This window comes from Salvelinus sp. IW2-2015, linkage group LG2 (genome assembly GCF_002910315.2).
Source record: "Salvelinus sp. IW2-2015 linkage group LG2, ASM291031v2, whole genome shotgun sequence".
NCBI classification, from domain to species: Eukaryota; Metazoa; Chordata; class Actinopteri; order Salmoniformes; family Salmonidae; genus Salvelinus; species Salvelinus sp. IW2-2015.
Genome location: NC_036839.1, coordinates 3,824,826 through 3,850,739, shown reverse-complemented (window position 1 = coordinate 3,850,739; position 25,914 = coordinate 3,824,826). Strand labels below are relative to the sequence as shown.

At 41.0% G+C, this 25,914-nt stretch overlaps 1 protein-coding gene across 2 annotated transcripts in view; it reads left to right on the top strand.

The window, feature by feature from the left end:
* p2ry8 (P2Y receptor family member 8) overlaps positions 1-25,914 on the top strand; it is a 240,396-nt gene continuing 214,482 nt past the window's right edge. Inside the window, exons 1-3 of one of the 2 annotated variants that reach the window (XR_011480941.1) lie at positions 1-65; positions 3,526-3,844; positions 3,961-5,124. Coding sequence is in view for 1 of the 2 variants with exons in the window: in XM_024000697.2 (XP_023856465.1) it covers positions 3,552-3,844; positions 3,961-4,720 (1,053 nt within the window). In the remaining variant the exon portion in view is untranslated. Of the gene's footprint in view, positions 66-3,525; positions 3,845-3,960; positions 5,998-25,914 lie in introns of those variants that run through there. The other variant, XM_024000697.2, reaches the window with a different exon arrangement.

Sequence of the window (25,914 nt, the reverse complement as noted above, 5' to 3'; positions counted from 1 at the left end):
GCTACAGTACAATGCATCCAACCCCCAACCGCCCCTCTCTGAATCAAGTCTGTGTATTCTCAGAGGTAAGTACTGCTCTGTCTCTTTGCTTTACACTTTTTACATTTTTAATTGTAACCTTTATTTAACTAGGCAAGTCAGTTAAGAACAAATTCTTATTTAAAATGACGGCCTACACTGGCCAAACCCGGACGACGCTGGGCCAATTGTGTGCCGCCCTATGGGACTCCCAATCACAGCCGGTTGGATTCAAACCAGGGTGTCTGTACTGACGCCTCTAGCACTGAGATGCAGTGCCTTAGACCGCTGCGCCACTCGGGAGCCCTTAATACAGAGATACTTAAATTTGAGCTGTTAATGTCCAAAATCTGAATTTGAGATTGTTAAAGATTGTTAAAGCCTAAAATGTTTGTTTCAATTCAGAGTACCTTGTCTCAGAAATAGGGATAATGTTCAGATATATTACATTCTATATTTGAAGTTAGAATGAATGCATTCTGTTTAGATGCATACAGTACTTATTTACTTTTGGCAAAGCTTGTGTTTTGGTTATATAGTTCATATAAGGTTAGAGTGCCACTTCACTTGCACATGGAGGGGGATTTTACTGTGCAAGAGCCAAGATCCACTGTTGGAATTTCATATTTTGTACAACACTGGAAATGTGTTCTATAGTATATAGAAAGCACCAGCAGACACAGTCACATTTGGTTTGTGGTTATGAACACCCTCAATATGTTTGGGTGAAAGTGTTTTTAGTCCTCGTGGTGTGTTGTAGTATTTTACAATGGGAAGTTCACTCCAGAGCCAAAAACACATTATTGTCACCACAAGAATAGAAAAATATGACACTCAATGCAAAAAAAACAGATTTGATAGACAATGTTTTTATACTAACACCTATAATAAATTATACAGTTCATCATACACAATAGTTGTTGTTMCCTAAAGCCCTATTTGCACAGGACTAGTATTACAAGAGATTCTCAGTTATGTTATTTCCCAGAGTGAAGGTGGTTCCAGAGAACTATTAGCGCAGGCTTAGTTTTTAACTGTCCCCTTTAATACTTTTTTCATTCAGAATTGACTTCCGGATYGAAGGCTGTTCTAGACATGATGATATTTCAACGTATCGATGGTATAGCCTAATATTGGCTTTTAGTAAGAGAAAGTTTAAATAATAATGCACTTCAATGAAGAAACAAACTGTATGCAGTCACATTGCATTTTAGGCTTAATTTGCATGTTTGCAACTACTTATACATTTAGAGATTTTGCGTTATTTTGGTCTAGGGTTTTCTAACGATCAATTAGCCATTTAAAATCATAAACTTGGATTAGCTAACAAAACGTGCCATTGGAACACAGGAGTGATGGTTGCTGATAATGGGCCTCTGTACGCCTATGTAGATATTCCATAAAAAATCTGCCTTTTCCAGCTACAATAGTAATTTACAACATTAACAGTGTCTACACTGTATTTCGGATCAATTTGATGTTATTTTAATGGACAAAAAATTTGCTTTTCTTGCAAAAACAAGTACATTTTCAAGTGACCCCAAACTTTTGAATGGTAGTGTATATCTATTTTTCAACTGAAAAATTACATTTACATAAGCATTCAGACCCTTTACTCAGTACTTTGTTGAAACACCTTTGTAAGTGATTACAGCCTCGAGTCTTCTTGGGTATGACGCTACAAGCTTGGCACACCTTTATATGGGGAGTTCTGCAATTCTTCTCTGCCGATCCTCTCAAGCTCTGTCAGGTTGGATGGGGAGCGTTGCTGCACAGCTATTTTCAGGTCTCTCCAGAGATGTTCAATCGGGTTCAAGTCTGGGCTCTGGCTGGGCCACTGAAGGACATTCAGAGCATTGTCCCAAAGCCACTCCTGTGATGTCTTGGCTGTGTGCTTAGGGTCATTGTCCTGTTGGAAGATAAACAGTCTGAGGTTCTGAGCACTCTGGAGCAGGTTTTCATCAATGATCTCTCTGTACTTTGCGCTGTTCATCTTTCCCTCGATCCTGACTAGTCTCTCAGTCCCTGCCGCTGAAAAACATCCCCACAGCATGATGCTGCCACCACCATGCTTCACCGTAGGGATGGTGCCAGGTTTCCTCCAGACATGACGCTGGGCATTCAGGCCAAATAGTTCAATATTGGTTTCATCAGACCAGAGAATCTTGTTTCTCATGGTCTGAGAGTCTTTTAGTGCCTCTTGGCAAACTCCAAACGGATTGTCATGTGCCTTTTACTGAGGAGTAGCTTCCGTCTGGCCACCCTACCATAAAGGCCTTATTGGTGGAGTGCTGCAGAGATGGTTTCCTTCTGGAAGGTTCTCCAATCTCCACAGAGGAACTCTAAAGCTCTGTCAGAGTGACCATCGGGTTCTTTTTCACCTCCCTGACCAAGGTCCTTCTTCCCCAATTGCTCAATTTGGCCCGGCGTCCGGCTCTAGGAAGAGTCTAGCTGGTTCCCAACGTCTTCCATTTAAGAATGATGGAGGCCACTGTGTTCTTGGGGACCTTCAATGCTGCAGAAATGTTTTGGTACCCTTCCCCGGATCTGTGCCTCGACACAATCCTGTCTCGGAACTCTATGGACAATCCCTTCGACCTTATGGCTTGGTTTTTGCTCTGAGGTGCATTGTCAGCTGTGGGACCTTATATACAGACAGGMGTGTGCCTTTCCAAATCATGTCCAATCAATTGGATTTACCACAGGTGGACTCCAATCAAGTTGTAGAAACATCTCAAGGATGATCAATGGAAGCAGGATGCTCCTGAGCTCAATTTCGAGTCTCATATCAAAGGGTCTGAATACTTATTTAATTAAGGTATTTCAGTTTTTTTTATTTTTTTTTATTAATTTGCCAAAAAAATCTAAAAACCTGTTTTCGCTTTGTCATTATGGGGTATTGTGTGTAGATTACTGAGGAGTTTTATTTATTTAATACATTTTAGAACAAGGATGTAACGTAACAAAATATGGAAAAGGTCAAGGGGTCTGAACACTTTGCGAAGGCATTGTATTCTACAGACTTGTATACACAAAGTTGTTGATATTTTATAAAATGTTGATTCTAGATAACATTTTATTTGGAAATATGCACCAAAAATGCTGATTACGTACATGTCTTTAGTATTTTAAAGATTACAAAAGTAAATATCCACAATCTGCTCTTTACACGTCCGGTCCTGGAATGTCATAACAAAATTAAACAAAAATATTTAGGCTGACTTCATCCAGTGTCCAAGAAAATGTATTTGCGGTATATACAAATATGTGCTTATTTAATTAGATGGTTACTAATTTGCATATTTTAATACAATATTAGGGGGGAAATTACCCTATTAGGGTGTGGTGACAAATATTTGGTGATCTTTAATTCATTGGCACATTATTGTCTGCCAATTCTTGTTTTAAAACAAAAGTTCTGATCCCACGCGACACTAGCTAGTACATTGGGCTACAGACAAGACAATGCTACCCTTTTACATAATCTAAATGTCTGTCTGATCATAGGTAGTCTGTGTGAAGTCATTGTCACCATGGCCTGGAGTACCAACAGCACCAAACTGGACAACATCACCTTGTCCCTGTTCCAGAACGTGACAGCCAGCACAGCTATCTCCATCATCTACATCGTGGTCACCGTCATCAACCTGATAGGAAATGGCCTCTCCATGTGGCTTCTCCTCTTCCGTACCTCTCCCAAAACTCCCTCCATCATCTTCATGATAAACCTGACCCTGACTGACCTGGTCTTGGGCCTCGTCCTGCCCTTCCAGATCAAGTATCAGATGCAGGGGCATAATTGGAGCCTGGGCCCGGGCATATGCAGGTATTCTTGTTTATTTTTTTAATCATCATTTATTTATCCTGATCAGTCTCATTGAGAAATATGTCTTTCTTTTGTCACAGATGAATAACGATTAAATATATTCTGATCTTCCACAGGCTCCTGACCCTGGTTTTCTTTGCCAACATGTACTGCTCAATTCTAACTATGACCGCCATCAGTGGAGACCGCTACCTGGGCATCTGTTGGCCCATGCTCTTCCGTGAGACCAGGGAAAGGAAGTCATTCGCTGTTATCGGCTGTTTCGCCATGTGGACAGTCGTCCTATCTGTCCTGTACCCATTAATGACAACCGACCTGACCTTCTACGTTCCAGAACTCGGGATCACCACCTGCTTTGACGTTCTGAAGAGGGACATGCTTCCATCAATGGAGGCCTGGGCTGCTTTCCTCCTTACCCTGTTTGTCATCCTCTTCCTCATCCCGTTCTGCATCACTGTATTCTGCTACGTCGGCATCATCCGCAAGCTGGCCCGAGTTTCCAAGACCAACCAGAAAGAGAAAGCTATCCGTCTTGCTGTCACCGTCCTAACGGTCTTCACACTTTGCTTTGCTCCCAACAACATCCTCCTCCTGGCTCACACCATCCGGAGGCTCTTCTACGGGGACTCCCTCTACATGGCCTACAAGCTGACTCTTTCCCTCAGTTGCCTCAACAGCTGCCTCGACCCCTTCATCTACTACTTTGCCTCTAGGGAGTTCCGTCAAAAGCTGAGGCAGATGCTAAGGCTGAGAACACTGAGCAGTCTGGACACAGGGAAGACAGACCCGCACCGAGAGAGCCTGTACTCTGCCCAGTATGTGTCTGGTGGACAGGGCGGAGAAAACACCAGAGTTTCTGTTAAACAACACTGTTAAAAAACTTTGCCTGTAAAGTGGAGAGAGAGGGCAGATGACAACCAAGATGGCATGTCGCAATATCTCGTGTTGGGTCAAATGACATTTCAAAATAATTTCACAGGATGGAATGTTTTTGTGTGCTGTATATAGATCCAGTAACAAACCAGGGCAGATGGTGCTTCTGCATTTCCAAAGTTTGGGCTCTATTCAATCAGATCTGCTTTGGCCGACATCGGCATAGCTGTTGTTTTGATGCTGTCAGAGGTGGAACTGAGTTAGAGCTGTCAAATCCACAAGTGGCTCCTGGCAGTATACCTAAAGAGGACATTGCAAGTGATTTCGCATTAACATTGAAAGTGATTTCGCATTAACAGAAATCACTTGCAGCCTTGTTTACAAGTTTGAACACTGGAATGTGAGATGTAATCTACACCTGGTTTAAGATGATAGAAATACTCATAATTTAGTTGAAMGATTTTTCAATTTGAAAGTAATTATTTATATAAAGCCTACACTTGCTCTGAACATCTAACGCAAGTAGGGCGGGTGTGGCTTTCCTGACAATGATTGCAAGAGCCGCTGCTCACTGATTTGACAGCTCCAATGCAGTTCCACCTCCTACACTGCCAAAACCTCGGCTTAATATTATTGAATCTTGGCCTTAGTAAAAAAGGGTTATTTATTTTGTGAAGGAATGTTGCATCTTGTATAAAGATAGGAATAAGATAGTTTGGCTAAGTGAGAGCTTATGTGCTCTCTGCCTCCTGCCAATTCGGGCAAATTCATTATTTCATTGTGTGAATTATTAAGTATACCCTTTGTTTGTTCAATGTTTATTGATTCCCCGCTAATTATATCACCAGTAATGCATTTACTGTTAATCACCATCATTTCCCAGTAATCTAGACCGTTATGGTGTGGTTACATCGCTAATCTTTGTTCTTTCCTGAAATATATATGCATATGAATTTACCGTTCTAACTCTGAGTGGACACATTGTTTTCAGATCTCACAAACTATGCTACACTTGTCAGAAATACGTTTTGGTTTATTTCATTCGATTTAGGAGTTTACAGTCATTTTCCCCAATGTCGTTAGTTTGGAGCGCTCAAAGTTTGCATTTGTCTGGTTTCTTTGTCCTTTCTAATGTTGTTCTAACACACACATCTGAGCATGGATAGAGAGAGGCCTAGGGCTATATGGCCTCTGTGTTATGATTGAGGTCAAAACTGTGTGAGTTGAAAGAAAATTATGAAGTGTTCAATTTAGAAACTGTGATTAAATGTTATACTCAAGCCTTGATGGATATAGAAATGATCTTTGCAAGTGCATATGTATCTTTTTGAAGTCCTGTGATTCAGATTCGTTTTGGGTTCATAGCACGGCCGAGAGTACTTACCACCAGTCTAAACAGTGTGCCCGCTGTAATTTGCAAACCCATTTGGCAGTCAGACGCCCACCGGCGGGGTGGTCCCTAAAACACACCACGCAGTCAGCGAACGGCAGACCATAATTCGGTGGATGTGTTTTCACCTTTAAGGGAAGGCTGTGTAGTCTTGCCCTACCTGTGAATGTTCAGATATGACAGGTTAAGCCTGATTCCTAGGTTATTTATTTTGGCTGTTGCCAGTGTATAATATATATTGAAAATCTAAACTACAATATCTAGAAAACAACTGGCTGTAACTAAACCACTCCTTAAAAAACCTGATCTTGATCCAGATGATGTGAAAAATTATAGGCCCATCTCATACCTCCCGAGTGGCGCAGGGGTCTAAGTCACTGCATCTCAGTGTTTGAGGCATCACTACAGACACCCTGATTCAATTCCAGGCTGTATGACAACCGGCCGTGATTGGGAGTCCCGTATTGGCCCATAGTCGTACGGGTTTGGCCTGTGTAGGCCGTCATTGTAAAAAATAATTTGTTCTTAACTGACATGCCTAGTTAAATAAATGTTAAATAAATACAAATAATAACTACTTTTCCTTTCAAAGATTCTAGAGAAAACTGTTGCTCACCTTCTTCCAACAGTTCCACCATGAGGCCAAACACAACCATACTCTACAGGTTAGCTATACTCACATCCCTGAGCATGTGTGCCAAATATCGCCACCATGTGGTTGAGTATGTTTACATATGAGTCTTGATAGTGTTTTGAAAATGTATATTAAGATTTGTTAATAGTACGAGTAATCATGTCTGATTTACAGGGTTGGGTAGGTTACTTTCTAAATGTAATCCGTTACAGTTACTAGTTACCTGCCCAAAATTGTAATCAGTAACGTAACATTTGGATTACCCAAACTCAGTAACGGAATCAGATGACAGCCAGCTTGGAGTTTGCCAAAAGGCATCTGAAGGACTCAGACCATGAGAAACAATATTCTCTGATCTGATGAAACCAAGATTGAACTATTTGGCCTGAATGCCAAATGTCATGTCTGGAGGAAACCTGGCACCATCCCTATGGTGAAGCATGGGGGTGGCAGCATCATGCTGTGGGGATGTTTTTCAGCGGCAGGTACTGCGAGACTAGTCAGGATTGAGGGAAGGATGAACAGAGAAAAGTACAGAGATCCTTGATGAAAACCTGCTCCAGAGTTCTCAGGACCTCAGACTGGGGCGAAGGTTCACCTTCCAAAAGGACAACAACCCTAAACACACAGACAAGACAACTCCGGCGTAGCTTCGGGACAATTCTCTGAATGTCCTTGAGAACGCCAGAGCCCAGACTTGAACTCTGGAGATACCTGAAAATAGCTGTGCAGGAATGCTTCCCATCCAACCTTKGAGCTTGAGAGGATCTGCAGAGAAAAATGGGAGAAACTCCCCAAATACAGGTGTGCCAAGCTTGCAGCGTCATACCCAAGAAGACTCAAGGATGTAATCGCTGCCAAAGGTGCTTCAACAAAGTACTGAGTAAAGGGTCTAAATAATTATGTAAATATGATATTTCAGTTTTGTTTTGTTATACATTTGCAAAAATGTCTAATCCTGCTTTTGCTTTGTCATTTTGGGGTATTTTGTGTAGATTGATGAGGGGGAAAAAAACAATTTAATTCATTTTAGAATACGGTTGTAACGTAACAAAATGTGGAATAAGTCAAGGGGTCTGAATACTTTCCAAATGTGCTGTATAGTGTATGTTTTGTAATTTACATTTTTGACGACCAACGTAATGAGTAACTTTTGAGTAACTTCAATAACACTGCTATCTCTTTTTAGGACACATGGAAATTAATTTCCTTAGGTATTGATCATGCAAACACACTTWAAAAAAAATTGGGACACAGTAGGCGTGAGATTCAAACCTATAATCTCTGTTCTCTATCTATGGAATTAGTTCACTGCATCATCAGAATGGAGAAAGAATGCCATGTTTTTTTTACGCATACAAAGTTGTTAATTTTTGTTGTTTCAAAGGAAACAAGCACTTATTAAGATCAGGCGTGGCCAATTGGTGGGCGAGTCCAACCAACCTGAACACACTTAACAGGATAAGGAATAGAGAGAGTTTTGTTGATGCTGAGAACGGAAGGTATACGTTTTTAAATAATATTATTCCAATGTTCTCTGAACGTTACAAGTTTTCTTGTGGTTTTTATGGAACGTTTTGCTTAACATTCTGAGAAAATATAACTTTTCCTACAGGTTAATGTTTTCTCATGGTTCTATTTAAAATCATGTTCTCAAATTGTTTCGAGAACGTTAAGAAAACTTTACATAAAAACCACAAGAAAACTTTAGTAACGTTCAGAGAACGTCCTAAAGAATGAAAATGTCCAATTCCGTTCTCAGAACATTTAAAAGTCTTTCCGTTTAACCGGATAGGACAATTATTGCTTCATTCCCAGAACCAATGGGAAACCAAAAACTTAAGTTCCCACAACTTCCAAGGAACCAAATGTGCTACCAAAAAAGCTCCGGACAATTAACACAATTGCATTTTATTGATGGCAATTTGAATGCACAGAGATACCGTAACGAGATCCTGAGGCCCATTGTCTTGCCATTCATCCGCCGCCATCACCTTATGTTTCAGCATGATAATGCAAGGATCTGTACACAATTCCTGCGAGCTGAAAATTTCCCAGTTCTTCCATGGCCTGCATACTCACCAGACATGTCACCCTTTGAGCATGTTTGGGATGCTCTGGATCGACATGTACGACAGCGTGTTCCAGTTACTGCCAGCATCCAGCAACTTTGCATAGCCATTGAAGYAAAGTGGGACAACATTCCATAGGCCACAATCAACAGCCTGATCAACTATGCGAAGGAGTCACGCTGTATGAGGCAAATGGTTGTCACACCAGATACTAACTGGTTTTCTGATTCACGCCCCTACTTTTTTTTTAAAGATATCTGTGACCAACAGATGTATATCTGTTTTCCTAGTCATATGAAATCCATAGATTAAGACATCATTTATTTATTTCAATTGACTGATTTCCTAAGATGAACTGTAACAGTAAAATCTTTGAAATTGTTGCATGTTGCGTCTATATATATTTTTTTCAGCTGAAACAAACCACCCACATGGCAGCTTCTTGTCAATGTTGCAAGCTATCTGACCGTTCGGAATTGTAACAATTCATGGCTTCTGCCCCATCGATTTGCATGCATTATCCCCCCACCCCATTCCTTTCTCTGTGATGTCTTGACGGCCCACAACTAGCATTTGCAGGTGTGGGCCCCTTGCTCTACACCCACAACTCTAAACTTCAGAGGACGCTGCTTGACTTCATACTGGAGCACCTCTTCACTGGAGCAGAGTACGACAGCCACAGTAGAGGTAGACACTTTGCTTTAGAGAGAACGAGAACAAGATCACGGCACTCAAATACCACTCAAAGTCCCCAAACTTGACTGGAAATCAATTGTTAGCAGAAATTGATTAAGTCAGGGTATTGTGCAATGATGATCAAAAACCCATCCATAAGACTAGAGAAAATACCACCACTCAGCGCTGTTTGATCCTGTGGGTCTTACACATCGTACCTTACCCCAGCAGATGGCAGTGTTCTTCTTTGTCAGACTGTAGGCTCATACAGCTGTAAGCTCGTGCAGTTCACTTCCTGTTCCTGTTAGAATTGAATCATGATAATACACTCGGATGTTAAATGCACAGCTGCAGTCCTAGCTAATGTATCTACACAGAGGTGGTGCTGGACTATAAATCAATTCATATTTTCCTCCTCAAACCTGACCTAACAATTGACTTTAAATCCTGTAGGACAGCCAATAATACACACGCAAGGCTACAAGTTGAAGAGAATATTAGTATTTGTTAGGTGATGTGTCTATGGACACTTTCTGTAGTTTTTGGAAGCGTTTTTACGAGAGTCACTGATTCCACAGGGGGAAAGTTATAAAATAAATATGGCTATATTTAAACCAAAAAAATGTACTGGTTCAAAAGAAACTGCATGCACAGCTTTATTCTCAGAGAATGTCTTTTGTATTGGACAGTTCCTGTATGTTGCATTGGGTATTGATGGGAGGTATTAATAATCAATGGTTTTTGATGACAGCTTTTCGCATGCGAAACATATTGCGTCCTAACACGAAAAGTACAGATACATTAGTAACCGCACAAGAGGGGTTTTCACATATGTTCAAACAAATGCATTATGGGACTATTGGTTTGGAACATGTAATGTAAGATCTATTGTTTTATTTGATTTGCCTCATGGCCGTTATAGTATAGAGTAGTCACTTTTCTATTAGATGGTGGATTGGTGATCAGACTCGGGACAAAGGCGTTAAGTTATGAAATAACAATGTCTTTCCGTGAGAAAATAGCATTCACTTTGGTTCACCTCTGAGAGTGTCTAATTGGCTCTGTGAAGGATTGAAGCGCTGAGGGGGCACAAAGTATGTGACGACGTCTTGGGGTTGGTCTGGAAGTTATACAATTTTGCATGCTTCAAACTCCTGAAACAGCCTTTTCCTGCAATCTAGAGCCACAATCGGTATGCTTTATTCTATGTATAAAATGTGTATATTTTTCTGCATATATAAGCATTCCTCTTGAGCTGTCTGTTTTCTGACTGGTGGTTATTTTGTTGAAGAAATGTAACATGCTTCTCTGCATCTCTGCTAAAATCTGGGTAAAAATGTAAAGGAATGTGAGTCTTATTCAGTACATTTAATTATTGCTAACCTTGCCAACAGGCATGCCAGCTAAGAAAACACTTCAGTAAATGAGGAATACAAAGTATATTGAAAGCAGGTGCTTCCACACATGGTTCCTGATTCAATTAAGCAATGAACATCCCATCGTGCTTCGTGTCATGTATAAAAATGCTGGGCAGGCCATTATTTTGGCAACCATGGCTATGCCCCCATAGGATGACAATGCCCCCATTCGCAGGGCACGGGTGGTCACTGAAATGGTTTGATGAGCATGAACACGATGTAAGGCATATGCCATGGCGGTCTCAATCACCAGATCTTAACCAAATTGAACACTTATGGGAGATTCTAGAGCAGCGCATGAGACAGGGTTTTCCACCACCATCAACAAAACAATATTGTGAAAAAATGGTGTCGCATCCCTCCAACAGAGTTCCAGACACTTGTAGAATATATGCCAAGGCCCATTGAAGCTGTTCTGGCTTGTGGTGGCCCAATGCCCTATTATGACATTTTATGTTAGTGTTTCTTTTATTTTGGCAGTTACCTGTAGCCAGTGGCGATTTTAGCATGTACATTTTGGCGGAGAAAACTCAAACATATTTTTTAGGATGCATGCCAGCAAAGCCACAACACAACACTAAACAATACATTAATTGCACTATAACGGTGACAAACGGTGGCCGCAAACTGTCAGGGCCTACATAAAGCTGTCCCAACAGCAGATATTTATTTTCAGTAGCATGGAGTGAATCCTTACCACCGCTACACGTGGCTATCAGCGGAGCCTTGTCTGGCAGCACAACAGTTKATTCATCCTCATTTACTGGCTTTTAAAAAACATTGCTTATATGGCTGATTTGCTTAAACAAATGTTTTCTACTTACAATTGAGATTTACAAACGATGGCATAGGGGAACGATAAGAGGAACGATAATAGTATGTTAAGAGGAAATCCGTKATTTAGATTAAGACATTAACTTCTCTAGGATAGGGGTCAGCATTTTCACCTTTGGATGAAAAGCATACCCAAATTCAACTGCCAGCTACTCATCCCCAGAAGATAAGATATGCATGTTGTTAGTAGATTTGGATAGAAAACACTCTGAAGTTTCTAAAACTGTTTGAATCATGTKTGTGAGTATAACATAACATTCTCTGATCCACCTTTATGCAGACGACACCATTCTGTATACTTCTGGCCCTTCTTTGGACACTGTGTTAACTAACCTCCAGATGAGCTTCATTGCCATACAACTCTCCTTCCGTGGCCTCCACCTGCTCTTAAATGCAAGTAAAACTAAATGCTTGCTCTTCAACTGATCGCTGCCCGCACCTGGCCGCCCATCTAGCATCACTACTCTGGACGGTTCTGACTTAGAATACGTGGACAACTACAAATAGCTAGGTGTCTGATTAGACTGTAAACTCTCCTTCCAGACTCACATTAAGCATCTCCAATCCAAAATTAAATCTAGAGTCGGCTTTCCTATTTCGCAACAAAGCGACCTTTACTCATGCTGCCAAACATACCCTAGTAAAACTGACTATCCTACCGATCCTTGACTTCAGCGATGTCATTTCTAAAATAGCCTCCAAAACTCTACTCAGCAAATTGGATGCAGTCTATCACAGTGCCATCCGTTTTGTCACCAAAGCCCCATATACTACCCACCACTGTGACCTGTATGCTTACGTTGGTTGGCCCTCGCTTCATATTCATCGCCAAACCCACTGGCTCCAGGTCATCTATAAGTCTTTGCTAGGTAAAGCCCCGCCTTCTCAGCTCACTGGTCACCATAGCAGCACCCAGCCGTAGCACGCACTCCAGCAGGTATATGTCACTGGTCACCCCCAAAGCCAATTCCTCCTTTGGRCGCCTTTCATTCCAGTTCTCTGCTGCCAATGACTGGAACGAATTGCAAAAATCACTGAAGCTGGAGACTCATATCTCCCTCACTGACTTTAAGCATCAGCTGTCAGAGCAGCTTACAGATCATTACACCTGTACATAGCCCACCTGTAAATAGCCCATCCAACTACTTCATCCCCCGTACTGTTCTTTTTTTTTCTTCTCCTTTGCACCCCAGTATCTCCACTTGCACATCTATCACTCCAGTGTTTAATTGCTAAATTGTAATTACGTCGCCACTACGGCCTATTTATTGCCTTAGCTCCCTAATCTTACCTCATTTGCACACACTGTATATAGACTTTTCTATTGTGTTATTGACTGTACGTCTGTTTATTCCATGTGTAACTCTGTGTTGTTGTTTGTGTCTCACTGCTTTGCTTTATCTTGGCCAGGTCGCAGTTGTAAATGAGAACTTGTTCTCAACTGGCCTACCTGGTTAAATAAAGATAAAATAAAATAAAAAAACTTCAGAAAATAGATGGCATCAGGAAGAAGGAAAATTATGTGGATATATTGAAGCAACATCTCAAGACATCAGTCAAGAAGTTAAAGCTTGGTCGCAAATGGGTCTTTCAAATGGACAATGACCTCAKGCATACTTCCAAAGTTGTGGCAAAATGGCTTAAGGACAACAAAGTCAAGGTATTGGAGTGGCCATCACAGAGCCCTGACCTTAATCCCATAGAAAATGTGTGGGCAGAACTGAAAAAGCATGTGCGAGCAAGGAGGCCTACAAACCTGACTCAGTTACACCAGCTCTGTCAGGAGGAATGGGCCAAAATTCACCCAAGGTATTGTGGGATGCTTGTGGAAGGCGACGCAAAACGTTTGACCCAAGTTAAACAATTTAAAGGCAATGCTACCAAATACAATTTAAAGGCAATGCTACCAAAAACGTCTGACCCACTGGGGATGTGATGAAAGAAATAAAAGCWGAAATAAATCACTCTCAACTATTATTCTGACATTTCACATTCTTAAAATAAAGTGGTGATCCTAACTGACCTAAAACCGGAATAGGATTACATGTCAGGAATTGTGAAAAACTGACTTTAAATGTATTTGGCTAAGGTATATGTAAACTTCCAACTTCAACTGTAAGTATGCCTACCGCATGCAGTGTCCTCTCATACATCCTCCAACAAGTTAAGACAGCTAGGAATCAACCCAGATGCGTCCAATTATATGTCTCCAAAGAGTATTCCACCACGATTAACCATACTATTGGCTTTCATAAGGTTTCTGGTCACCTTACCAATCCATGTGCCCGAATGAGAAATATACGCCCCAGTAATGGGTCCATCCAGAGCCTTAGTCTAGGACCAGCCCTTATGTTTAGGGGTAAGAAGTATGCCTCTAAGTTATATAATGTCTCCTCTGCTATTGAATGTCCTAAATATCCCATTCATCCACTGCCTTTGGCATTTAGAAATAACAAGATAGAACCTGTCTTGAATAATTTGATACCTGTAACCGAACCCCAACTTTGTCTTTGTGGTAGAGATAGTACTACCATGGGCCTTTCAGACAGCTGTAGGAGTTACGCGGGTGTGCCACCAACTACTGAACCCTCCCTTAATATGAATCATGCATTAACATTCTCTGACTCTATAGCTGGAATACCCATACCCATGCTTCTACACCTGCATTGCTTGCTGTTTGGGGTTTTAGGCTGGGTTTCTGTACAGCACTTTGAGATATCAGCTGATGTAAGAAGTGCTATATAAACAAATTTGATTTTGATATCCGTTATAGGGTCTGGATTGGGGGCTCCTAATGGGCTTATGTGTGTTTGCGGTGAAAATGGCTACCTACAATTGCCTAATGGGTGGGATGGTTGCTGTTATTTAGGCCAAACTCAAATTGAAGTCGCAACCATACCCTGCTGACCCTATTGGCGACTAAGCGTAACTCTACAGCGCACCGCAGTAGCCGTGTGAAACGAGCAAAGGCAGATAATGGCTTTGCTAGTGGATTTTCTCTTAGCAATGGTGAACTGTTCAGATTGGCACTCTTCCCCAGGGGTTGGAATTAAAGTATTAGGGGATTGGATTAATAACATCACCTACTCCATGCAGGCCCACATGAATTTGACTATTGCTGGTTTTGCCCTTCTTTCTACTGATGTTCAGAATTTTGTTGCCATGGAAACTCATGCAAGGAGGACTGGCTATATGAGTTACAGAATGTCTTAAGACATTTTGCAGAATCTGGGGAGAGCTATCATGTACTGTACTCTGTACCAACTTCTGCCTACAATTGTATTACTAAAGGATAATTGTAATACTTAAACAAAGAGTCTGTGTTTCCTTTCCATTTCTAATGTATGTTTGATAATTATATAGACCTGATCATTTGTTGAAGAAATTGACCAACAATACAAAACACAGAGTGGAACTACATAACAGCCATTCGTTCATGTTTCTTACCTGGTAACTGTCCCATAAAATATTATTTTAATCATCTGGTAGAAATTGCTGGAAAACACACAAGATAAATAACTTTTACAACCTTAGCAAAATAATGTGAAAGTCGATTGACGAACCCACGCGCCAAACATGCATAGTTTATATTTATATTAATACAATCTGAACGGTAATTGTTAGAAACATACAGTTTTTTCAATGAAAGCTGACATTCCGCTGAATAACACGGTATATGGCTTCGTAAGGTGACGGAAAACTTCCAGTTTATCTGGATTTCCCTGGACACATCAATGGATGGTACAGTAGTCAATCTTACAGTATCTCGATGTGTACAGACTTTGTTGTCACCTTGTCATATGATGTCACACAACTAACTGGAAGTCAGTTTGTGATTCTCAGTTTCACACCGAAGCCTACGGGGCGAGTGAACAACTCTGTGAGGTAGAAATATTATGTTTTTGTTTGTTTAGTGCATGAACAACGTGACTTTGAAGATCAGTGAGGATGAAGGAGATGATTTGGTCTAGGTAGTTTTCTTATGATGAACTGGATGGAATTCATTGTGGAGGAATCGTAAATAGGTCTACTTTTTAATTGTGATATTCTTCTGAAATATTTACTGTGTGATATCAAATTGGCTATTTGGTTTATTCGAAAACATTTACTATTTACAGTGTGGATGTAACGGTTTTCTTCCATAGGTGAAGGAGAGGACCAAAGTGCAGCGTAGCCAGTGCTCAACATGTTTAATTAAAAGATCAAGTGAACACTACAAACAACTTACAAAATAACAAACGTGAAAACCGATACAGACCTATCTGGTGCAGAACACAAACACAGAGACAGGAAACAAACACCCACAAAACCCCAACACAAAACAAGCCTCCTATATATGATTCTCAATCAGGAACAACGATTACCATCTGCCTCTGATTGAGAACCATATTAGGCTGGACATAGAAACAGACAAACTAGACACACAACATAGAATTCCCACCCAGCTCACGTCCTGACCAACTAAACACATACAAAACAACAGAAAACAGGTCAGGAACGTGACAGTGGWTAACGGTAACGTCCAAGGCATTATATTATTTTACTGTTTTGATAGCCTAACGGTAAATTCGCCGTCTATTTACTTTGTTGGTAGGATAAGGGAGTAGCGAAGTCTACAATAACTTTACTGGATGTGCCGTTATTATTTATTTCATTGCTGAATACATCTGTAAATGAAAATATACACATTTGGTGATACAGGGTTTATTTTATATTGAAATAGACTACATCATGATAGGCTATAGCACGAAAAAATAAACAATGATATATTTTCACATAACTTCCCTCAACCCCCTACCACTACAACAAAACAATAGCATAGGGCAGGCTTTAACATTCTCCCCTTACACACATCCACTGAGCTAAATGGGGAAGGGTAGATCATTTAGTCGGGGGGAAAAGTATGAATGTTGGTAATGAAGGATTTTCTGCTTCACAGGTCAGGTGGATCAGGGATGGTAAACCTCCTCTTTACCAGGTGGATGGACACTACAGTACTACTCTGTGTACCACAAGACTAAGAGATGGTACAGGGTACAGGACCTTTTTTTTCATATACAACAAACTCTGTAATATACAGTACCAGTCAAAAGTTTGGACACCATTACTCATTCAAGGGTTTTTCTTTATTTTGACTATTTTCTACAMTGTAGAATAATATTGAAGACATCAAAACTATGAAATAACACATATAGAATCATGTAGTAACTAAAAAATTGTTATTTGAGATTCTTCAAAGTAGCCACCCTTTGCCTTGATGACTGCTTTGCACACACTTGGCATTTTCTCAACCAGCTTCATGAGGTGGTCACCTGGAATGCATTTCAATTAACAGGTGTGCCTTGTTAAAAGTTAATTTGTGGAATTGATTTCCTTAATGCGTTTGAGCCAATCACTTGTGTTGTGACAAGGTAGGGGTGGTATACAGTAATATTATGYCAAGAACGGCTCAAATAAGCAAAGAGAAACGACATCATTACTTTAAAACATCAAGGTCAGTCAATCTTSAACATTTCAAGAACTTTGAAAGTCTCCTCAAGTGCAGTTGCAAAACCATCAAGTGCTATGATTACACTGGCTCTCATGAGGACAGCCACAAGAAAGGAAGACCCAGAGTCACCTCTGCTGCAGAGGATAAGTGCATTAGGAAGAGAGAAAGAGGCCTATTGGAGGTGTAAGACAGCTGTTGTTTTTATTCTCTTGCCCTCCCTCCTCTCACTCTCTCTTGACCTCTACATTTGCCACCACTCCTCTGCCTGTACTGTGGAATAATGAGTCAATTTTGAGAGAGAGAGCTACCTGACCACCACCCCAAACCAGGACCTCCAATAAAGGAACCTCATTGTCTTTGTGAAAGTGTCTTTGTGAAACGTAGAGTAGGTGAACGGATTATCTCTGCATGAGTGGTTCCCACCGTGAAGCATGGAGGAGGAGGTGTGATTGTATGGGGGTGSTTTGCTGGTGACAGTGTATGTGATTTATTTAGAATTCAGGGCACACTTAACCAGCATGGCTACCACAGCATTCTGCAGCGTTACGCCATCCCATATGGTTTGCGCTTAGTGGGACTATCATTTGTTTTTCAACAGGACAATGACCCAACACACCTCCAGGCTGTTTAAGGGCTATTTGACCAGAAGGAGAGTGACGGTGCTGCATCAGATGACTTGGCCTCCCCAATCAACCGACTTCAACCAAATTGGGCTGAGTTGGACCGCAGACTGAAGGAAAAGCAGCCAACAAGTGCTCAGCATATGGTGGAACTCCTTCAAGACTGTTGTAAAAACATTCCTCATGAATCTGGTTGAGAGAATGCCAAGATTGTGCAAAGTACTCACTTTTTCCGAATTTTGTTACGTTATTCTTATTCTAAAATGTATTAAAGTTGTTTTTTCCCCCTCATCAATCTACGCAAAATAACCCATAATGACAAATCAAAAACAGGTTTCACATTTACATAAGTATTCAGACTCTTTACTCAGTACTTTGTTGAATCACCTTTGGCAGTGATTATAGCATCTGGTATTCTTGGGATTGATGCCACAAACTTGGCACACCTATATTTGGGGAGTTTCTCCCTTTCTTCTCTGCAGATGTTCTCAAGCTCTGTCAGGTTGGATGGGGAGGGTTTCTGCACAGCTATTTTCAGGTCTCTCCAGAGTTGTTCAATCAGGTTACACTCTGGTTGGTTCAGTCAAGGACATCCAGAGAGTTGTCCCGAAGCCACTCCTGCGTTGTCTTGGCTGTGTACTTAGGGTCGTTGTCCTTTTGGACCTCAGACCCCAGTCTGAGGTCCTGAGCACTGGAGCAGGTTTTCATCAAGGATCTCTCTGTGCTTTGCTCCACTCATCATTCCCAGGATCCTGACTAGTCTCCCCGACCCTGCCGCTGAAAAACATCCCCACAGCATGATGCTGCCACCACCATGCTTCACCATAGGGATGGTGGCAGGTTTCCTCCAGATGTGACGCTTGGCAGTCAGGCCAAATAATTCAGTCTTGGTTTCATCAGATTAGACAACCTTGTTTCTCATGGTCTGGGTCTTTACGTGCCTTTTGGGAAAATCCAAGTGGGCTGTCATGTGCCTTTTACTGAAGAGTGTCTTCTGTCTGGCCACTCCACCATAGAGGCCTGATTGTTGGAGTGCTGCAGAGATGGTTGTCCTTATGGAAGGTTCTCCCATCTCCACAGAAGAACTCTAGAGCTCTGTCAGAGAGACCATCAGGTACTTGGTCACTTCCCTGACCAAGGCCCTTCCCCCCCGATTGCTCAGTTTGGCCGGGTGGCCAGTTCTAGGAAGCGTCTTGGTGGTTCTAAACTTCTTCCATTTAAGAATGATGGAGGCCACTGTGTTCTTGGGGACCTTTAATGATGATTTTTTTTTTTTACCCTTCCCCAGATCTGTGCCTTGACACAATTTTGTCTCAGAGCTCTACGGACAATTCCTGACCTCATGGCTTGGRTTTTGCTCTGACATGCACTGTCAAATGTGAGACCTTATATAGACAGCCTTTCCAAATCATGTCCAATCAATTGAATTTACTACAGGTGGACTCSAATCAAGTTGTAGAAATATCTCAAGGATGATCAATGGAAACAGGATGCAGCTGAGCTCCATTTCGAGTCTCACCTCAAAGGGTCTGAATACTTATGTAAATCATTTKTTTTTATACATTTGCAAAYGTTTCTAATAACCTGCTTTCACTTAGTCATTTTCGTGAAATTGTGTAAAGATTTCTGAGGATTTATTTTTATTTATTTATATTTTAGAATAAGACTAACATAACAAAATGTGGAAAAAGTCAACAGGTCTGAATACTTTAAGGCACTGTGTCTATATATAGTTTATTCGTTTATATAGTTTATTTTGTAATTTAAAAAAAAATCTATTTCCTTACAACTCCATTGCTGGTTAAGGGCTTGTAAGTAGGCATTTCACAGTAAGTTCTACACCTGCATTCGGCGCATCCCATAGGAAAATATCTGTTGCTCACTCGGATATCCTGCAGATCTTTTGAGACTACCTAGAGCTTCTCAATTTTGAATCATTCTGTGACCGTTTGTGTCTGGTTTATTGTTCCTAAAGGCCCCTTAGGCAAAATATTGAGATGAAGTTAGAGACTTCTATGAGACGTATATAGAACACATGAAGATGAATTGAGATGATGGTTTTAGCAGTATTTGAGAAGTATGATCAGCAGAAAAGGTCTCATCATTGTATACCTTTGAGCTCATTCTTGCCTCTGTTATTTTAAAGGAGCAATAATAAGTTCCTGAGACAAGTTTGAGACTTTTATTAGACTAATGATCTTCGTCTGAGGTGATCATTTCAGAAATATCTAAGAATTATGAGCCATAAAGGAGATCTCTACATGTTATGTATCTTAAAATTACTACAGAAGCTATGCARGAGCTTGATTAATGGGATGAGAAACAATTAAGAATTTAATTTGTTAGCATTAATTTGCAGTATTAATTATGATTAAAACCCAGAATGAAAACTGATTGTGTTCAACAAATGTATTCAACAGTGCTTATTATATTTACAAAGCATATCACTTTTCATTCCCAGCACAGCTTGGGTTCCATTAACTCTAAGAACGTAAAGAAAATGAATATTTAGCATATGCTCTTGTACCTGATTTGAAACGTTAGGTAAACCCCAAAATAATATTGTAGAAATGAAAATAGGCAGTTGTCACCCYCCAGATGTAGTGAACATAAAGTCTAACCTACATGTGACACCAGTTAGCCCATAACAGTGTGTTCTTAAATTAACCTTATTTCACATATGAACATTGCACATGGTACACAAACAAAAATATTTTAGAACAGTCACTACTCTTTATGTCCTGCTCTGGTCCTACACTTGTTGATTAAAGTCTTCTTCAGTTTGGCTTCATCGATTCCGGTCCAACCATCCAAGGTAGCACATCGCAAGACGTAGGCTGGAATAAAGTATTTAAAACATTTAATTCATATTTTGACAAGTAACACATAAATAACAGATGACAATTCTACTCAAGGACTCACAGTTATGCAAAACACAAACGTCTTTAAAGGACATTGGGGATTTTGGTTTGTTTCTGAGGTATTTAAGCTGCATTTTTTCAGAAACTTGATTGCAGTAATGTATTAGCAAATAACATACGTACATTTTTCATCAAGAATAAATCCTAATTTGCTGTAGACAGTTAAGTAACAAAGTAACCTAGCTTTGAGAAAATGCTTACTTAGAATTCCGCTGACCTTCTTCCGGTCAAGGACTCGCTTCCCCTCGGGGGATCTTGCCATYGCATCCAAAGGCAACTGAATTGACACATTCTTCCACTGAGAAAAAACTGGTCAAAAAACAAATGAAACAGACGCAAGCCATCTTGCCTAGATGCCTGATGGATGGCAGCAAGGCGGAACGATGAGAGGAACATGCCACTGTCAGGAAACAGCTCTTGCTCGCCGAACGGCACTGATGGCCTTCTCTCCTGTAGCTCACAGTGTTTCTCTCCAACGATGTCAATGAGAGGTTGCAGCTTTTGGATCTGGACTGAGTCTGAGAGGAGACAATAGCACATACAGTACACTCGTGGCCAAAACTTTTGAGAATGACACAAATATGAATTTTCACAAAGTTTGCTGCCTCAGTTTGTATGATGGCAATTTGCGTATACTCCAGAATGTTATGAAGAGTGATCAGATGAATTGCAATTAACAGCAAAGTCCCTCTTTGCCATGCAAATGTACTGAATCCCCCCAAAACATTTCCACTGCATTTCAGTCCTGCCACAAAAGGACCAGCTGACATCATGTCAGTGATTCTCTCGTTAACACAGGTGTGAGTGTTGARGAGGACAAGGCTGGAGATCACTCTGTCATGCTGATCGAGTTTGAATAACAGACTGGAAGCTTCAAAAGGAGGGTTGGCTTGGAATCATTGTTCTTCCTCTGTCAACCAACGGTTACCTGCAAGGAAACATGTGCCGTCATTATTGCTTTGCACAAAAAGGGCTTCACAGACAAGGATATTGCTGCCAGTAAGATTTCACCTAAATCAACCATTTATCGGATAAAGAACTTCAAGGAGAGCGGTTCAATTATTGTGAAGAAGGCTTCAGGGCGCCCAAGAAAGTCCAGCAAGCGCCAAGACCATCTCCTAAAGTTGATTCAGCTGCGGGATCGGGGCACCACCAGTACAGAGCTTGCTCGGGAATGGCAGCAGGCAGGTGTGAGTGAATCTGCACACACAGTGAGGCGAAYACTTTTGGAGGATGGCCTGGTGTCAAGAAGGGCAGCAAAGAAGCCACTTCTCTCCAGGAAAAACATCAGGGACAGACTGATATTCTGCAAAYTGTACAGGGATTGGACTGCTGAGGACTGGGGTAAAGTCATTTTCTCTGATGAATCCCCTTTCCGACTGTTTGGAGCATCRGGAAKAKAGCTTGTCRGGAGAAGACAAGGTGAGSMCWACCATCAGTCCTGTGTCATGCCAACAGTAAAGCATCCTGAGACCATTCATGTGTGGGGTTGCTTCTCAGCCAAGGGAGTGGGATCACTCACAATTTTGCCTAAGAACACAGCCATGAATAAAGAATGGTACCAACACATCCTCCAAGAGCAACTTCTCCCAACCATCCAGGAACAGTTTAGTGACGAACAATGCCTTTTCCAGCATGATGGAGCACCTTGCCATAAGGCAAAGTGATATCTAAGTGGCTCGGGGAACTAAACATCGATATTTTGGGTCGCTGGCCAGGAAACTCCCCAGACCTTAATCCCATTGAGAACTTGTGGTCAATCCTCAAGAGGCAACAAAACCCCACAAATTCTGACGAACTCCAAGCATTGATTATGCAAGAATGGGCTGCCATCAGTCAGGATGTGGCCCAGAAGTTAATTGACAGCATGCCAGGGCGGATTGCAGAGGTCTTGAAAAAGAAGGGTCAACACTGCAAATATTGACTCTTTGCATCAACTTCTTGTAATTTACATTTACATTTTACATTTAAGTCATTTAGCATTGTCAAAAAAAGCCTTTGACACTTATGAAATGCTTGTAATTATACTTCAGTATTCCATAGTAACATCTGACAAACATCTAAAGACACCGAAGCAGCAAACTTTGTGGAAATTAATATTTGTGTCACTCAAAACTTTTGGCCACGACTGTACATTCAATATAATGTGTTCAAGGCRCAATCACTCTTCCAAAGATAAACAAAAAAACGTTTTTCAAAATGATTTACAATTCAACTTCACAAAATAAAGTTTGATAGGTGACATGATATTAATTACCTACCTATTCTCAAAATTACTTCCTCCATCCTTCCCTTGTCTCGGAGGATTTTTTTCGAACTCGTAACTGCAACCATCACATGGCTGCCATGCGGCTGGTGCGTTCTGTCCCACTGGAGCTGATGCGTTCCATCCAGTGAGGACTTGTGCATGCCGTCCCACTGGGGCTGGTGCGTTCCATCCAGTGGGGACTGGTGCGTGCTGTCCCACGGGGGCTAGGGGAAGCTATCCCACTGCTGGTGGATGCTGTCTCAACAGGGTGGGTGTGTGCTGTCTCATGGGGGCTGTGGGATGCTGTACAACTGGGGCTGGTGCGTACTGTTCATTTGGTGCTGGTTGATGCTTTCTCACCAGGGCGGGTGCGTTGCCACCATAGAGAGGTGGACTGGCTGTGTTTTGTCTGCAGGGGGGGGTATTGATCTGCATCTTCGCTGTTTTCAGACAGTGGTCTCCTCTCAATTATTACAGTGTCACTTGAACACGGTGAGCTTTAATGTTCAGTTGTGGGTGACTGACATACTGTTGGTTGAGTTGGGTGGCCCTTCTCTTCGTTGTCCATATCTAAGAGTATGTCATTGTTTTTCTTTCAAACCTTTTTTTACCAATCTGGTCTGGCTGCCTAATGTATTCAACAGTGGTCCTATAAAATCTGCCATCTGACCCCTTGGCTAGAATGGCTACTCCTGACCTAAGATCTTGCAGCTGTCTGATAGGAACGTCCTCTTCARCTAGAATATCAGATGTTTGGAAGATTTTCGCAGTGTATCCATCCTCAAACCTCARAAAAGCTAAATGTCCTGAGAGAAATTGAGAAGAGGGAGAGAAAATGTTAAAGGGGGTCTGCCATGTGTTACTCAAAAGATCACTGGGTGAGACACATATTTGCACATCATTATTTTCTCCTACATGGTGCTTATCCTACGGGTAGCAAACGTTGATATGATTTCAGATTAGCGCAGTACTTACCAGAATGCTCATTTGGGTCCAATTCTGGAGACATATGTTGCACCTTCTTTGTGGGAAACCTTTGTCTCTTTGGAGGACAATTCTTCTTAGGCTTTGGCATGTCCATTCTGTGAATAGTAATTTCAATATGTTTATTTCAAGATAATTTGCAGTTGACCAATTTATATAAATACAAATTCAAACCCATCAATCACTCATGATATAAMGATAACTACAATCATTGCTTTATCTAAATTCAGTTAATTTAGCAAGCAGATTAAAATTATTGGGTCATTTGGACAGAAGTTAGAGATTATTTAGAAGTGCTGGTAGCTAGCTAGCTAGCTAATTTTTATCCATATTTTTACCTTTTTGTTAAAACCAGTAACTTTAAATCTGAACAATAGCACTAGTCTGGGAGATCAAAATGGAAAATTGTGCTGTTGTATTTTTGAATACGCAACTGCTAACCTGGCTGTAGCTAATGTTGGAAAATAGCCCTGAAAATTATATATTACATATATTATTATTATTTCACCTTGGGGTACGATAATTGGATCCATTGGATCCAAAAGGGCCACCTCGCACGCATCAAACATTTGATGATGATGCTAAAATGGCCTATGAGACAAAAACCACTGTGAAAGGTGTGAAGGGTCCCTATTGGCTCAGCCAACTTRATGACCTAATCCGTAGCACTGGCATTGACTACATGCACTCAGCTTTGTTAGGAGGGATGCGCCTTCTGATGCTTCTATGATTTTCCACTGAGTCTTCTCATCAGACCTTCAGCATTTCAAAAGAAACAAAAAAAAATAGACAAGCGATTGCAAGATGTCCGACCACCATCCTTGACACGATATCCTCGATCAGTAGCATCTCACAGGATGTTTTTTAAGGCATCAGAATATCGGACTCTTTTAATCTTTTTTMGACCTTTTGTTTTCCGTGGTGTTCTTGGAACGCTTTACTACAACCACTTCCTCCCTCTAAGTTATTTTCATTATTCTGATGGACTCCATATCAATACAACATATTGGTCATGCAGAGAAACTGCTATGGAACTTTTGCTCTCAAATTAGTCATCTCTATGGTGAGCGTTACCAAACTGCAAATATTCAACTTCTTGTGCACCTAGCAGACAGCGTCAGAGCCCTTGGCCCATCATGGACTCATTCTTGTTTCCATTTTGAAGACAAAAATGGCTATTTGTTAAGTGTACTCAAAATATACCCATGCAAATGGTCCATGCAGTCACACTAGTGCAGTCTATCCCTGCTATTTTGCAAAATCCTAAAGCCAGCTAATGCCATAGCTGACTTTTACGCACGGATGACCAGTGACCATAGTTTCTAAGACGAAAACAGTGATAAGTCGAGAACAAACATCATTGGAGCATCAAGTGAACATCAACTGGAGGCAAGGCACCTCTCTGCAATAGAAAAACATACTGGTCGCCACATTAATTCACCACATTCAGTGAAGGCATTTTACAGGGCACAAGTTAAGAGAACTCGTCTCACATCAAGGCATTATGGGAAAGGAGAAATAAGGACACATTTTACATTTTTTTCTTCTTCTAAAGTAGCACAAATAAAGTATGGGCAGATTGATTTCTTTACCTCTGAGGAATCAGGTGACAAATGGGCACTTATTAGCGAATTTGAATGTGCAGGTTTTTCTTTGCTGCAAGATACTGTAACACATGGTACATGCTTTCATGTTGAGCCCCTATTGGACACCCCTGTCAACACAGTTGTAATTGCCCTTGAGCATGTGTTTTGGTCAAATTTGTTTTCCTTGACTTGACGTCTATGCCCGGTATTGTGTTTGCAACTCCTTTTCAAAACACACTTGAGAAGGACTAGATATGCTCAACAAATGACTTGTGTTGGAACAGTATGAATGTATATTGAATGATGAATTAATGGAAATAAATC